General features: G+C 37.5%; 1 protein-coding gene across 7 annotated transcripts in view; it reads right to left on the reverse strand.

Moving 5' to 3' along the window:
- Positions 1 to 14827, reverse strand: part of EFR3A (EFR3 homolog A) — a 189976-nt gene that overhangs the window by 165655 nt on the left and 9494 nt on the right. For 4 of the 7 annotated variants that reach the window (XM_073330119.1, XM_073330113.1, XM_073330111.1 and 1 more), the window contains exons 2-3: positions 11619 to 11671; positions 1055 to 1147 (exon numbers count right to left, since the gene is read on the reverse strand). In XM_073330119.1, the coding sequence (XP_073186220.1) occupies positions 1055 to 1067 (13 nt within the window). In that variant the 5' untranslated portion in view covers positions 1068 to 1147; positions 11619 to 11671. Of the gene's footprint in view, positions 1 to 1030; positions 1148 to 11618; positions 11672 to 14827 lie in introns of all 7 variants that reach the window. The other 3 variants (XM_073330112.1, XM_073330120.1, XM_073330114.1) reach the window with 2 other exon arrangements.

Genomic DNA, 14827 nt, shown 5'->3' on the forward strand with positions numbered 1-14827 from the left:
CTTGGCCAAATTTGGGTATATTTTCCACAAAAAGGAATAAACAAGGTGACCCCCTTGCCAAATTTTGAGTTCCTCATCCAAAGCACAGAGGCACTTCTCAATGAAATTGCTAAGAGAATTTAACATGGGTAAAACAATGCATTTTTCCTCAAAATTCATTCTGGGAAATGCCTACCCTGGTTTTGTTGAAACTTGCAAAAGCCTTCAGCTTTAGGCAGACACCCAGCTCAGAAAATTTGAACCCAAACAGTTAAAGAACTCAAAAGTTTTAAGCCACAGGAAACAGGGTCTTCTAATGGAGGCAACCTTAAGCAAAGGCACTGTTACCATTTTACCCATATTCTGGAATAAGTGAAAAAGCCCTCTGCCCCCTAACGACACCCGCAGAGGGGTCAGCCAGAATCTCAATGTGCACATGACTAGGAGCATCTACAGCTGAGAGACCCAATGAACACATGGAGGGGGTAATGCCATAACTACACCACACTTTCACACAAGCCAGTGGAACAGAGCCAATATACTCTTTGTCCATTTGTAGGGCTCCCACCAGTTCGTGCCAAAGACCACCAAGACCGTTCACTCTTCCACAGTTTTGGCTGTAACTCCAAGAGGAGTTATTAAATTTTATGATCTTATCCTTGCTTTAAGATCTAGTTTTTCCAATTACCAGCTTCCTTCAATTTCAGCAAGAGTTTAGCAGCAGATATTCTCATTAACTCCTACAAATGAGATTACACCATTTGAAAGCTGGAATTGAGGCATCCAATTAATTGCTATCCCTGATTATTCTCAAGGTATCTGATCTTAAAGTGATCACTGGTCCCTTCCAGAAGGCAAAAAAAGAAAACCCAGAGGCCACTTGTCAGACAGGCCAAGAAGTTTTCAGTGTATCATTAATTGCTATCAGTCATCTCAGGCCAGTTCACTCTTGGTCTTTCGATACTATAACTTGCACATAGTCACATGGGAAACATAAAAATTAAACCAATTGATCTTTATATTTTTAAAAAAGAAAAATCAGAACACTTGCATGTATAATCAGCATGAGTCTTACCCGTCCGTCCCATGATACAGAAATCAGTATCAAATAATGCTGCACATGAAGATTAATCAACGACTGATACGAAAACCAGTTGCAAAGTAATTTCTGTAAATAACAATGACAGGTTTTAACAAACAGGTAAGTTAATAAAACTTAGCGACACTTTTATAAAATATTCACTGCAAAATTTTGATTTTGAACTTCAGTATGCTTTTATCAGGTGCTTGCTTTTAACCTAAAACTATACCTAATAGCTTACAAAATGAAAAACCTATCTGACGCATACATGACTTTTTAGTAGGGAATGAAAAGACATAAGGGTATTAATTAAATCAAATACTGAAAATGCAAAAAAATGAATTGAGATATCATTCATCAGTTATAAATTGCATAGATAATTTTAGATACAGAAGTTTCAATTGCTTCCAATTTGCACAGCCCCTTTCCTAACGTAGAACACTAGACAATCAACAGCTAATTAGGAGCTGCAATATCCATGTGACAAAATGAAAGTCTTCATAGGCATAATATGTTCTCTGCCTATCAGGTTCACCATCTGCCAAGACATATTTTGAATATGTACTTGTATAACCTACTAAAAAGGTACAATTTTCTGGATAGAGTCCTAGTTGGGCAGTTGTAAGTTGTTATTTTGTATTTTGCAGATTGTTTCATTATTATCTTGTGGACTCAACACTGTACAACTTTACTAAAATTGTTTAATGTTTTTCGTGTACACAGATATAAAGCAAAGTGCCCTTTGAATACTTACAATGAAATTATTTTAAAATCTCCTGAATAAAAGTAAGCCACCACTGTAGTCAATGTTCTCCTAGAGCCTTGTATGTTCAATTATTTTGTCATTTTATATTCTGTATGTTGAAACCTGCACTGTAACTGCATAACCAAGAGGAAAACTTGAACAACAGTGTTTAAACAAACAAACAAAAAATCAATAAAAGGTTTGTAATAGCAGATTGGTAAAAAAGAATGTTTCAAGAAAATACTAAAGTAAATCAGATTAAATCCTTCTTTGTCAACTATTTCAAGGAGAAATTACAATCTATGTGAAGATTCCTTTTCTAGTATCCACAATCAGGAAAGTTTTGTTCTGCGGTGTTTTAATACTACTCCATTGAATACTTCATATTGAAGCACAATTTTACATGAATAATTAATCTGAAGATTCTCTACACAAGTGAGATGTATAAGTACTTTGAACAAAACACTTGTATTAATATATTTTTTCCACTGAGTAACTAATCAATTTTTATTTGAAAGGAACTCTTAAAGAATAGCTTTTATTTATAATCTGATCGGCGTATACATCAATATGACATGCAAAATGAAAAATGGGTTCACAGCTCGTCTGACAATTGAAGCACTGGTCGCAGCTCCATAGTTATGGTTGAGTTGAATTTTGCACTTAGACTATAGAGGGGAACAAGTCAGGACACTCATAATTGGGGAACTGGTCTTCAGAAATAACAACCAATCACCACCCTTCCTCTGAAACTGACTGACATGTTACCATTCTATTGGTCTGATGAGTCAGTGATGAGAGAAGACTGGACTCAAGAATTCTCATTAATAAATAATTTTGGCCCCAACTGCCACTGCTCCTTAAAGTTTCTGTGGCTGCATACTACCTTGGGAATCAAGGCATGGCTGTCTAGGCTTCCCTGTGCACTGAGTAGCTGAGGCAAGAGTGCAGAGAAACTGAGCTCCAGTTCTCCCCACAGTGCTGCTTTCTGTTGTTAAAAACAATGAGGAAGACAGTAAGGAAGAAGTTCAGAGAGACAGAATGGGAAGGCAAGGGAACGGGGGAAACAATGGGGTGTTGGGCCTTGGGTAAAGAAGGCATGTGCATTGGGAAGGAGGCTTTAATAGGGAGATGGGCTTTATGCAAATAGGGAGTCTGGGGTGACAGGAAAAGGAAAGAATCCAGGCCAGAGGCTAGACCCTTGCAACCTGCCTAAATGCTTCAGGTTTGGGTCAGGTATGAAAATGACTCACTCTTGAGCTTGGATGGGCTTTAAAACTAGGTCCAAGCAGATTTTCTCTTCCTGTTCCTGCCTCATCATCCAATGGAATGAAGGTGAAAGGCTTCCCATGACATTTATAAACAGATTCCTTCACCATCACAGAATCCTGACTGCTGCACAGCCCTCTCTCCCTACAACCCTCTCCTTCTTTATTTTTTGTTAAACACTGTTACAAAAGTATGTAAGTCTTTATGTTGGCTATGCAAGATACAGTGAGGGTTTCAACAATACAACACAGAATACAAAATGACAAACATTTAAAAATATATAAGGCTTTAGGAAAACTGTATTATGGTGGTCACCTATATTTCATAGGAAAAATTAAAAAAAAAACTTAGCTCCTTTTTCACTGGGAATGCTGCTTTCATTTATTTATGGACTAATGTGATTGCAAAGTCAAAGCAAATATAATCTTGGTTCCCACTCAGTATCAGGTATTTCCTCTTTGTTCATACTGGAGTTCGATAGGAGTTTAAAGTCATAATAAATTAGTGTGAATGGAAGTTTTTCCACTCCAATATTCTTGTTGGCTCTTTCAAGGAAATGTCTATCTTCTAGTCTTTCCAGAGTATTTGATTTCCCTTACTTCTTAAAGAATTACAAACTATTAGTTCTCTTTTACAATGTGGGGAAATATAGTTAGAATCATTTTTCTCAATATGTGCTTGTTTATAGTAGATGCAATACTATCCACCATTCTCGGCCAAAATCTGCAACAGTAGAATTCCTAGGACCACAAATTATGGAGAAACCCACTGAAATATTTTATTTCCATTTCAGTTTTGCAGACATTTAAATACAAATCAAATTTAGCTGTGTACAACTTACATGCTAACTGGCATGGATATTTATTATTAGTTGTAGACTTGATTGTGTCCCTATTGTACCTACAAACAACCCTTTGAAATACAAAAAAGATTTTTTAGAAATGACCACTAATCTTCTCAAGTAACTCTGCCAGTAAATTTAGCATCTTTGTAGCAAGACATATAATACTTTGTATTCTTAGTTTTACATGATATTATGGAAATACCAGTTATAAATTAAAATATTAAGAAGGATAAACATTTTTTAAAAAGTATACAATCTCATATTTACTGATGTTTCAACACTTTCATGGAACTATTTCCCCCATATACACTCCCAATTGTGGCATTGGGGGCGGGGGGAAGAGTGGCACTGAACTATAAAGGCAACTTTGACAACATAAAAGCAACTTAAAAGATCTATGATAGCAATGTATTCTGTACAATTTCTGCTAGTAATATTAAAAGAAAGTTGGTAAGCTCATTGTTCAGTTGGTCATTAACTTACCATAATATTTTTTTTAAAACTCAACACAATATAAGACTGAAAAGTTTTGCCATAAACAAGAAACAGAATATTAAGGAGAACAAAGGAAAGACAATATTGTGTGGGAAAGGAAGAGTTTGTATTTAAAGTTTTCAGCATCTGGTGCAATAGGTCTTGACTCAGTCTGTAAAAGACTTTGAGAACAATCTGTCCCATGTAAGATTTAAAACCTTAGTCACTAATTTACTTGGAGTTTGGAATGATTGTAAAACCCAAGTGAAAACAGACTTAAATCCCCATAGCATATAATACTATTTTTTAAACAAGCATAATTTGTAATCTCAAGGAAGAGAACGCCTTCATTCCATTTAATCCACCTTGAAGTCAATAAATCAGACTTCACTTTACACAAACTAAAAAAAGAAAATCTTCAGCACATTCTTTGGCTGAAGATAAAAGTCATTACAGAATGTCAGAAACAGACACATCGGATTTGAGAAGTAGGAATGAAATTCTAAAATAGAAATAATTGAAGAAACCTAATCCAAGATTTTGGAATGCTTCTGTAACAATGAGTGAACAATTTGAGTATTCTAAAGTTGGGCTTGTTCTACATTAAACCTTGCTAATTCTCACATAATGAATACATATACCTGAATTCTAATGAGTGATCTCTTTCCAACTACACAATTTAAATAGAACATTATAGTACTGTTTCCTATTATAAAAACATCACTACTGTAATTATTATTCTAATTAATACTATAGCCAGCTACACTTGTAAAAATAAAATTACTGACATTTTATGCATTATCTTGGTTTTCTGCATGTTTGCTTATTACCCTGCATACTCCAGTGACACACAATGGGCCTGCCAATCATTGTTGAGAATTCTAACTAGTTAACCACAAAAGGCAATATAAACATTCCACCATGTTAGGATATAGATATTCAGGCCTGTCTGCAAAGGCCTGTACTCTAAGAATTTAGGTGTATTCTTATCACTTGGCTAGTGATAGAGGTATAAAAGAAAGAATCAAAATCACTGTCTGCTGGTGTAAGGGCCTTCTCTTACTGTGACAGTTTGTGGCCCTGTGCTTAGGCTCAGGCCTTTGGCTAAGCAGCAGAGGCAGCCATAAGCTGGGAAGCGAACGGTCACATCCTCACATTCCAAACTAGTCACATTGAAATAAGGTGCTATTGGGCTGTTAGGCACTATCAGGACAGGATTGTATTCCTATCACCTCCAGAGAAAGGGAAGTGCCTAGAAAATGTAAAAGGAAACTTAGTTTGATAGCATCCTGTCTGGCAAGAACTCACTCATCAATAGCTGGGATGTGAAATCCTCACTTCTGTATTGTTTTGTCATTATAGTTCCCACTTTGCTGTTGTTTGTCTGTATAATCTCTGTCTGGTTCTGTGATTGTTCCTGTCTGCTGTATAATTAATTTTGCTGGGTGTAAACTAATTGAGGTGGTGGGATATAATTGGTTACATAATCATGTTACAATATGTTAGGATTGGTTAGTTAAATTTCAGGAAAATGATTGGTTAAGGTATAGCTAAGCAGAACTCAAGTTTTACTATATAATCTGTAGTCAATGAGGAAGTGACGGGGGTGGGGGTGGGCATGGGCATGGGCATGTGGGTGTGTGAGATGGGAACAGGGAATGGGGGTAAGAAAATTGGAATCATGTTTTGCTAAAGGGGGAAATGGGAACAGGGAATGGGAGTAAGGAAGTTGGAATCATGTTTGGCTAAGGGTAGGAATGGGAACAGGGACACAGGTGTAAGGCTCTGTGGTGTCAGAGCTGGGAAGGAGGATACTAAGGAAGGAAACTGGAATCATGCTTGCTGGAAGTTCACCCCAATAAACATCGAATTGTTTGCACCTTTGGACTTCGGGTATTGTTGCTCTCTGTTCATGCGAGAAGGACCAGGGAAGTAAGTGGGTGAAGGAATAAGCCCCCTAACACACCACAAAAATTGTGAATTTACAGTTAAGACTGCTTAATTGTATTCCAATCAATTGAATCACTAAAAATCTAGAAAATCACTAGTTAAGACAACATTCACATCTACATCAATCTCAAGTCATATGCCTTGCCACCCAAGCACACAGCTCAGATTCTTCAGCTCCACAATGAACACACTTCCCACTCCAACCAGGATGGATAAACTGATTTTCTGTATTTAAATCACAAATATCAGATTTTTATCCAAATTATTTTTTTTAAAAAATGGTGCTTAAAACTAAATTTAAAGTTTGTTAAGGCCTAAATTTATAATCTATTAAAATTTAAACATAAATATGCTGCATCAATGAGGTCATCCTAAAATCTGAATGAATTATGGACATTTCTTTATATAACTAAAGAAGTATCAAGAAACCACCTCTAACTTATGAGGTCCATTCAAACTTTATAAATATAATCACATCATATACTGTATTAAGCAAGCATCTATATTGTTTTCAGTCTTTACAATGGAGCAATTTTATCCCCAAATTTAAGGGCTTTCAATTTCTGTTGTGCAGAAAAGCTCTTCCATTAAATACTTTTGGCAATGGTTTAGCCAGCAGGTGCAGAAAGGATCTTCTCTTCATTTGGATTAGCTCATTCAAAGTTAAGAAACCAACTTGGAACTGAAAAGCAGGAAAGTTTATTTTCTTACTCCAATCTATGAATGAAAACATGTGGCAGAGGATGCGATCTACTAACTCTAAAGATCTGAAGGACCTGGGACCAGTTTTTCAACGGCATTTTATATCTTAGATGTGTGATTGATGCTTTAGGAAATCCTACAAGGCACCTAAGCAGGTTAAATGTCTAGCTCCCACTGAATGTCAATTCATTTTATTTCAATGGGAGTTAGGTATTTACCCTGCTTAAGAAATTTTGAAAATCCCATTAGGCATCTATCTGCATTTTCAGGCACCTAAATACCCTCAAAAATCTGGCCCATGGGGACCAGAAACAATCCATCAATTCACTAACTGCAGATAATACTTCGTTTGCTTAATAAATCAAAGTTTTAAATATAAAACATGTTTTGTTAAGAAAAAATGTTTATGTATACAGCACATTTAAGGAAGATTTCTTTATCTAAAAAGATTAAACTGTTGTTTTTGGACTTTTAATTGAATTCCAAATCCCATGCAAATGCAGAATGACACAAGTCCATAGTAAAAAATTATCTAGTAAATAAAGGAGTCATTCACCATTTTCAACATAATACAAATGTAAAAATTAAGCATCTGAATGTTCACTCTATATAATTACTTACATAAGTGTGCATAGACAGTATATATCCTCCTAGTTAGCAAAGAGTAGTACCAAATTTAGCGTGAGGACTATATTTGGTTGCAAATGAACACGAGACTGAACCTCTCTTTAGGAAAATAACTAAAAAGTACAAACACAAAACAAGATTAAACTCAATTATTTAAATCAAAGTTTCTCACTTGATTTAAATAATTAAAAACTGATTTAAAATCACTGATTTAAATAAATTTATCCATGCTCCAACATATTACCAGTCAAAATGCACATTCAATTTCTCACAATTACATGTACTCAAATGCACAATGTGAATTTCAATAGATGACCACAGACCTGTCTAGTGGCAATGAATTTGCCCATGAATAACTATAAGATTGAAGTCAATGTTTTACAGCTGAGTATGACAGTATGAATGAAGCTGTAACATTGAGAGGAGAAGGAGACTGTAGTGGAGCACTGAAGGATGGCCATGATCTAAGGTTTCATAGCAACATACTACTTCATAACAACTAGAAATGCTGAGAGTTGGTTAGTAGGAATCCTGTGTGACATCTACAAAGAAGCTAATTTACAGTGGTTTTATTTTCCAACTCAGAGGGGTTTTTTTTCCACTGCATTAATCTTGCGGCATTTTGAGTGCTACACCTAACCCCACTGCACCCAGAAGTTTCTAGCTTGAAATAAACTGGAGCTTTAAGCTCAAGGTAGCCCATCAGGAAGGACGGGTTGGAGACTGAGTGTTGCTGAAGCTCAAGCTAATAATGCAGGGAGGACTCAGCTTTAGAGAGTAAAAAGCTTGCATCCGATGAAGTGAGCTGTAGCTCACGAAAGCTTATGCTCAAATAAATTGGTTAGTCTCTAAGGTGCCACAAGTACTCCTTTTCATTTTTAAAAAGCTTGAGTTACCATAGAATAGAATATCAGGGTTGGAAGAGACCTCAGGAGGTCATCTAGTCCAACCCCCTGCTCAAAGCAGGACCAATTCCCAATTTTTACCCCGGAGCCCTAAATGGGCCCCTCAAGGATTGAACTCACAACCCTGGCTCAAACCACTAAGCTATCCCACCCCCCTTAATGTCTCCCAATAAGCTGGTAAAGAATACTACAAGCATGTAAGAACAATAATACAGTATGCAAAGTGTAAAGTAAGATGAATCAAGACACATCCCCAGTATACAACTTAAAGGGTGGGAGAGTGTGAAACGGTGGTGTCAGGATGACACCAGTGTCTCCCTAAAAAACAAAAACAAAAAAATAAAAAAACACTATGTCAGAGGCAGGGAAAGATGAGTACAATCTTTAGTAAGCTTGTTCAGAGGCTTGCAAAAACCCATCTTCAAACTCATCTGTTCACAGCTAATATCCTATATTCTTTATAGTCTGATCCCATTCCTTTCCAATTAGAAATAATTACATGAAAAAATGTTAAGACAGAATATTTACCTTGGCTCCTTGTTCAAATGTACTAACATTACAGGTGTAGCTGCTGGCTTACATTCTCTCCCCAACCCATACCACTTGGTTACATACTGTACAAATTTTAATTCTTGCTATTTATTTTGTGTACATTAGTACTGAATATCCCACTGCTCCTATCTCCAGATTTCTTTGCAGTCTGGTTCTGTTTCTGCACAAGAGCTACCTCTGCAACTCTAAAGTTATCCACAAGTCATAATCTCTTAATTTACACCAAAGCAACCATTTGATAAAGACAGATATGAAACATACAAGGCTGGTCCGGAGAGGATTTCTTCCCCGCCCCAAGAATGGGGGTAGGGATGGAAGGGGTAAATTTAGTTGGTAAAAAAAAAAATCTGACAATTATAAAAAGATATGAGGGGCTACAAATAGCATCAAGCATCACTGCTTAAAGACAGATGTTCCACCGTTTTTACAAAAGTACTGCCCTAGTTTAAAAACCTTTGCTCTTGATTAAGCACCCATATACCTCTTGTGTGACCAATTCTCTATATGTCTAATCGATTGATTTATTATTCAAAGCGAGCAGGCTGACATTCAACATCAACAACCTTGACACATTCACTCAACAGGTCTTCTTCCTCACTTGTCTTCCCCATGAATCACCATTCTTTTGCACTTCTTAAAGAAGCTACAAGCTTCCTCCCCATTTTTGGACCTTAATGGCCAAATCTTGTTTCTATTGTCTATGTACTACTCAAAAAGAAAGTTATGCTGAAGAGGTACCTAATCACAGACAAGCATATGCACTCCAGTTATAGTCATAAAGGACCATCAAGAGAATTAGTGCTATCAATCATTACAGACCACACACCCATTTATCTGAATTCCTTTTTAGGAATTCAGTACAAAATGTTCACACTGAATTCAAACCTAATATACAATAAAATTTATTAATTAAATTGTGAACTGCCCTTCAATTTAAAATAAAACCCTCCTCTACTCCCAATTTATCTCTACTGCATTCCATTCTCTCCCAAAATCCAAATCACACACACTCTCTCAAACCCAGTGTTCTGATTCAATAACACAAGTGTCAGAAAAGGAATAGCATTTCTATTATGTCACCACTCAGTTTGCCAGACCTGGGGAAAATATTTCTGATAAAGATAGAGGAAAAAATTAAATTTACATTTCTTCTATTAGGCTATTTCTCTTGACATCTTCACTGAAGCATTCTCAATAAAAAAAGAAATAAGAACACTATGCCAGCAACCTCAAAAGTGAATTCAACTATAATTTAATATCCATTTTGGCAACATGCAAGCTATTAAAAATTGTTGACATACAACACCTACTCTGCATTCTACATAACATGTTCTCTTTACAAGAGCTCTCCCTATACTTAAATGAAGGAGATTGTTCTATTTCTTTATTCCATGATGCCGGGAAAAAATGCAAAAATATTTATAGAAAGGTATTTCATAATCACGAGGGCCCAAACAGCAAACATCCAAATGCTGCTTCACCTACAGAACAGCAATTTACAAAAAGCTGTGACACTGTAACACAACAAAATACCCCAAAAATATTTTACAGTAAGTAGCAAGTAGTAACTAAATAGCAAAATACCCAACAGATTTAGCTCCTAACATATAGCACATATTTTGATTCATGGATTTCTGAGATGACAAGCAACCTAAAACACAAATTAGATTAATGTTTCCTGATCAATCCAGACATCTGTAAAATCCATATTCAAAACAGTATATCTATATTTTCAACAATCCTGGTTTTTGTTTTTGAAGACTCTCAGTCATTATGAAAGAGAAATTCACTTATTATAAATACTACTTTTTGGGGGGGTTTTTTGGTTTGTTTGGGGTTGTTTTTTTTTGAGATAAGTTACTTTACTTGGTATTAATTGTGTGGTGGGTTCATTTCCTTCCCCAGCCTGAAGCTTTTATATACATGAGGTTTTTCTTCCTCAAGATACATGATCTTTTTGAATCTTAAAGATGCTTCTGTCAAAATGTTAGCTGTATTTTTATATATTAAGTATTAGACCTATCATTTTATAAGTTAACTATTCATTCTATTTACTATACTGTATTACTTACTATTTTAAAATACTTTGTGGGTAGGATTGCACTGGAGTACCACAGCTTCTTTTGTAACTTTTGTTTTGCCCCACCACATACTTTCAGTCACGTACTAAATTCACCATAATTTTATGATGAACAATTTTACAACTATGAAGATTTTATGATCACTGAGCAGTTAACAAGAAGTTGCCAACCTTATATATGAGATTTCATTTTTAAAATGTTCTCAACAGATATGTATTGGTACATGAATGTATGGCCAATCACACGGTCTTGAGCAAATCCAATTCCATTTTAAACTAAAAAGATAATACCTGCATTATTAGTTCCCTTATTTCACTTGGGTTCCCCCTACCCCAATTAAGCAATATTTAATACACAACATGATATCCTTAAACATTTTTTCAATATAACTAAAGGTTGTAATACTTACTACCAGGCATTGTTAGCCAGGAATTTGTCTTCAGTTTTGCAAGATGAAATAAGCTATAAGAAAATAAAAATATAATTTGAGTAAGAAGTCAAGACATTATGTACATTGGTTTAATGTATTAATTTCAAATGCAAAACATGCTTTGATAAATTTTTCCTTATGTATACAGCACATTGAAGGCAGTTTTATGAAACTAAAAAATTTTTTACAAAGCCATTTTTGTACATTTAATTGAATTCCAATTTCCATCCAAATGCAGCTTGACAATTCACAAGTAAAAAACCATCTAATAATAATAATAATAATACATCATTTTCTAACATCATAAAAAACAAAAATTAGTAATCTGACTACATGAATGTTGAGCTATATTATTGTTTAGAGTACTGTCATAAATATAAAGGGAAGGGTAAACCCCTTTGAAATCCCTCCCGGCCAGTGGAAAGCGCCTCTCACCTGTAAAGGGTTAAGAAGCTAAAGGTAACCTCACTGGCACCTGACCAAAATGACCAATGAGGAGACAAGATACTTTCAAAAGCTGGGAGGAGGGAGAGAAACAAAGGGTCTGTGTGTCTGTATATATTCTGTCTTTGCCAGCGATAGACCAGAAATGGAGTCTTAGAACTTTTAGTAAGTAATCTAGCTAGGTATGATTTCTTTAAATGGCTGAGAAAAGAACTGTGCTGAATAGAATAACTATTTCTGTCCATCTTTTTTGTAACTTAAGGTTTTGCCTAGAGGGGCTCTCTATGTTTTGAATCTAATTACTCTGTAAGGTATCTACCATCCTGATTTTACAGGGGGGATTTCTTTATTTCTATTTACTTCTATTTTTATTAAAAGTCTTCTTGTAAGAAAACTGAATGCTTTTTCATTGTTCTCAGATCCAAGGGTTTGGGTCTGTGGTCACCTATGCAAATTGGTGAGACTTTTTATCCAACATTTCCCAGGAAGTGGGGTACAAGGTTTTGGGAAGTATTTTGGGGGGAAAGACGTGTCCAAACAGCTCTTCCCCAGTAACCAGTATTAATTTGGTGGTGGTAGCGGCCAATCCAAGGACAAAGGGCGGAATATTTTGTACCTTGGGGAAGTTTTGACCTAAGCTAGTAAAGATAAGCTTAGGAGGTTTTTCATGCAGGTCCCCACATCTGTACCCTAGAGTTCAGAGTGGGGGAGGAACCTTGACAGTATCCTCTGGTAAGCAAAAAGAAGTACCAAATTTAATAAAACTACATTTAGTTGCAAATCAACATGTTTTAACGGTTATAACAACCAAGGAGAATGAACCTCTCAAATACAAAATAGGATTAAAATCAATTTTTTAAATCAAGGTTTAGTGCTTGCTGATTAAAATCAGTGATTTAAGTCAATCTATCATGTTTGAAAAGTATGCCTCTCCACAAGGACAAAGTTAAAGCTTTTATTTTTTGTGGAGGGGGAAAGCATGTGTATTGTGGGTGGTGCATGTTTGTATAATAAAGATGAATTAACAACTTTGGTTGAAAATTTGACTCAGGGATTAGAGAGAACAGATATTTTCTGGCTTCATTAAGGGTGCATTTGTAGTACACAATTGAGCAGCCTTAACAAGGTTTTAATTAAAAGAGCCTGATGTTTATGAGTGTTGAATTTTTGACAACCGCAATGAATGGGGACACAATACACTTTGCCAGTGAAACATTATAGGTAGAAGGTAGAGACAAATATAATTTCAGTTGCCTGACACTTCCTATTATAAGACCCTATTTTCGAAAGCTTATAAATTTGCCAAACCTCAATTGTTCAGGCTGAAGTTTTTCATACCAGGTGTGAGCCTAATGCTGAAGTTTTTGAAAATTTTGTGCTGAAACAGTTTAACTGTTTCTGAGAACAAGCTTAAGAAAAATTTTTCCCACATAATTTTTTTTTACAACCTTTCCACTGAGAAGTTTTAGCACCCCCATGCTTTAGAACAGGCAGTAGAAATCTAAGAGGGAGTCACCTTGGTGTGAGGGGTGTGCCTTTTCTCCCAAGTCCACAGGGATCGGAAAGCTGCAAAGAGGAGCTAGCCAGAGACTCTGACTGGACTTTCTCTGTGCTGACTGGCTGTGTGCTCCAAACCTCCCCCTTCCTCAGTCTCTTCACTTTATGTTACCAGGGTTGCCAGCTTTCTACCTGCACAAAACTGAACACCCCTACCCTGCCCCTTCTGAGGCCCCTCCCCAACTTGCTCCATTCCCCCCCCCCCCCCCGGTCGCTTGCTCTTCCCCACCCTCACTCTTTTTCACTGGGCTGGGGGTGCAGGCTCTGGGTAGGGACCGAAATAAGGGGTTCAGGGTGCAGGAGACTCCAGCTGGGGTTGCAGGCTCTGGGGTGGAGCCAGGGATGAGGGTTTGGGATGCAGGAGGCGGCTCAGGGCTGGGGGTTGAGGTGGTGCAGGATACAGGCTCCAGAAGGAAGTTTGGGCGTGGGAGGGGACTCCAGGCTGGGGGCAGGGGGTTGGGGGAGGGGGGCGTCCCGGCAGCACTTACCATGGCTCCCAGGAAGCAGCTGCCAGGTCCTTCTGGCCCCTTGGTGCATGGGCGGCCAGGAAGGCTCCACACACTGCCCTCACGCGCCTCCCCCGCAGCTCCCAGCCAATGGGAGCTGAGGAGCTGGCACTCAGGGTAGGGAAAGCGTGCAGAGCCTCCCTGGCCACCCATGCGCCATGGGGCCGCAAGGACCTGATGGCTGCTTCTGGGAGCTGCGTGCAGCTAGGGCAGGCAGGGTGCCTGCCTTAGCCCTGGGCCCCCGCTGCACCACTGACTGGACTTTTAATGGCCCAGTCGGCAGTGCCAACTGGAGCCACCAGGGTCCCTTTTTGACTGGGCATTCCAGTCGAAAACCAGACACCTGGGAACCCTCCACTTACACTCTTCTCCCCTTCTGTTCCCTCATCCTCCTTCTCTTCAATGTCCTTTCTCTCTGCCCTTTAGCTTATCCCCTCCTAACTAAACCCACCAGAGAGAGAAAATAAAAACTGTGGAACTAATATATTTGCTGCCACCAGATTGTACACTCTGCTTGTGTGTCGTACGCCTTCCCTGTCTGTCTGGTCTTTTTAGTCTGTAAGTGTTTCAGGGAAAGGACTGTTGTTTTGTTCTGTTTGTACAGCTCCTAGTGCTTTGTGGTACTGGCCCAAAATTAGGGCTCCTAGCACTCCAGTAATAAAAATAATAAACAGTGGGCCC

This window comes from Lepidochelys kempii, chromosome 2, assembly GCF_965140265.1.
Source record: "Lepidochelys kempii isolate rLepKem1 chromosome 2, rLepKem1.hap2, whole genome shotgun sequence".
Classification (NCBI taxonomy): Eukaryota; Metazoa; Chordata; order Testudines; family Cheloniidae; genus Lepidochelys; species Lepidochelys kempii.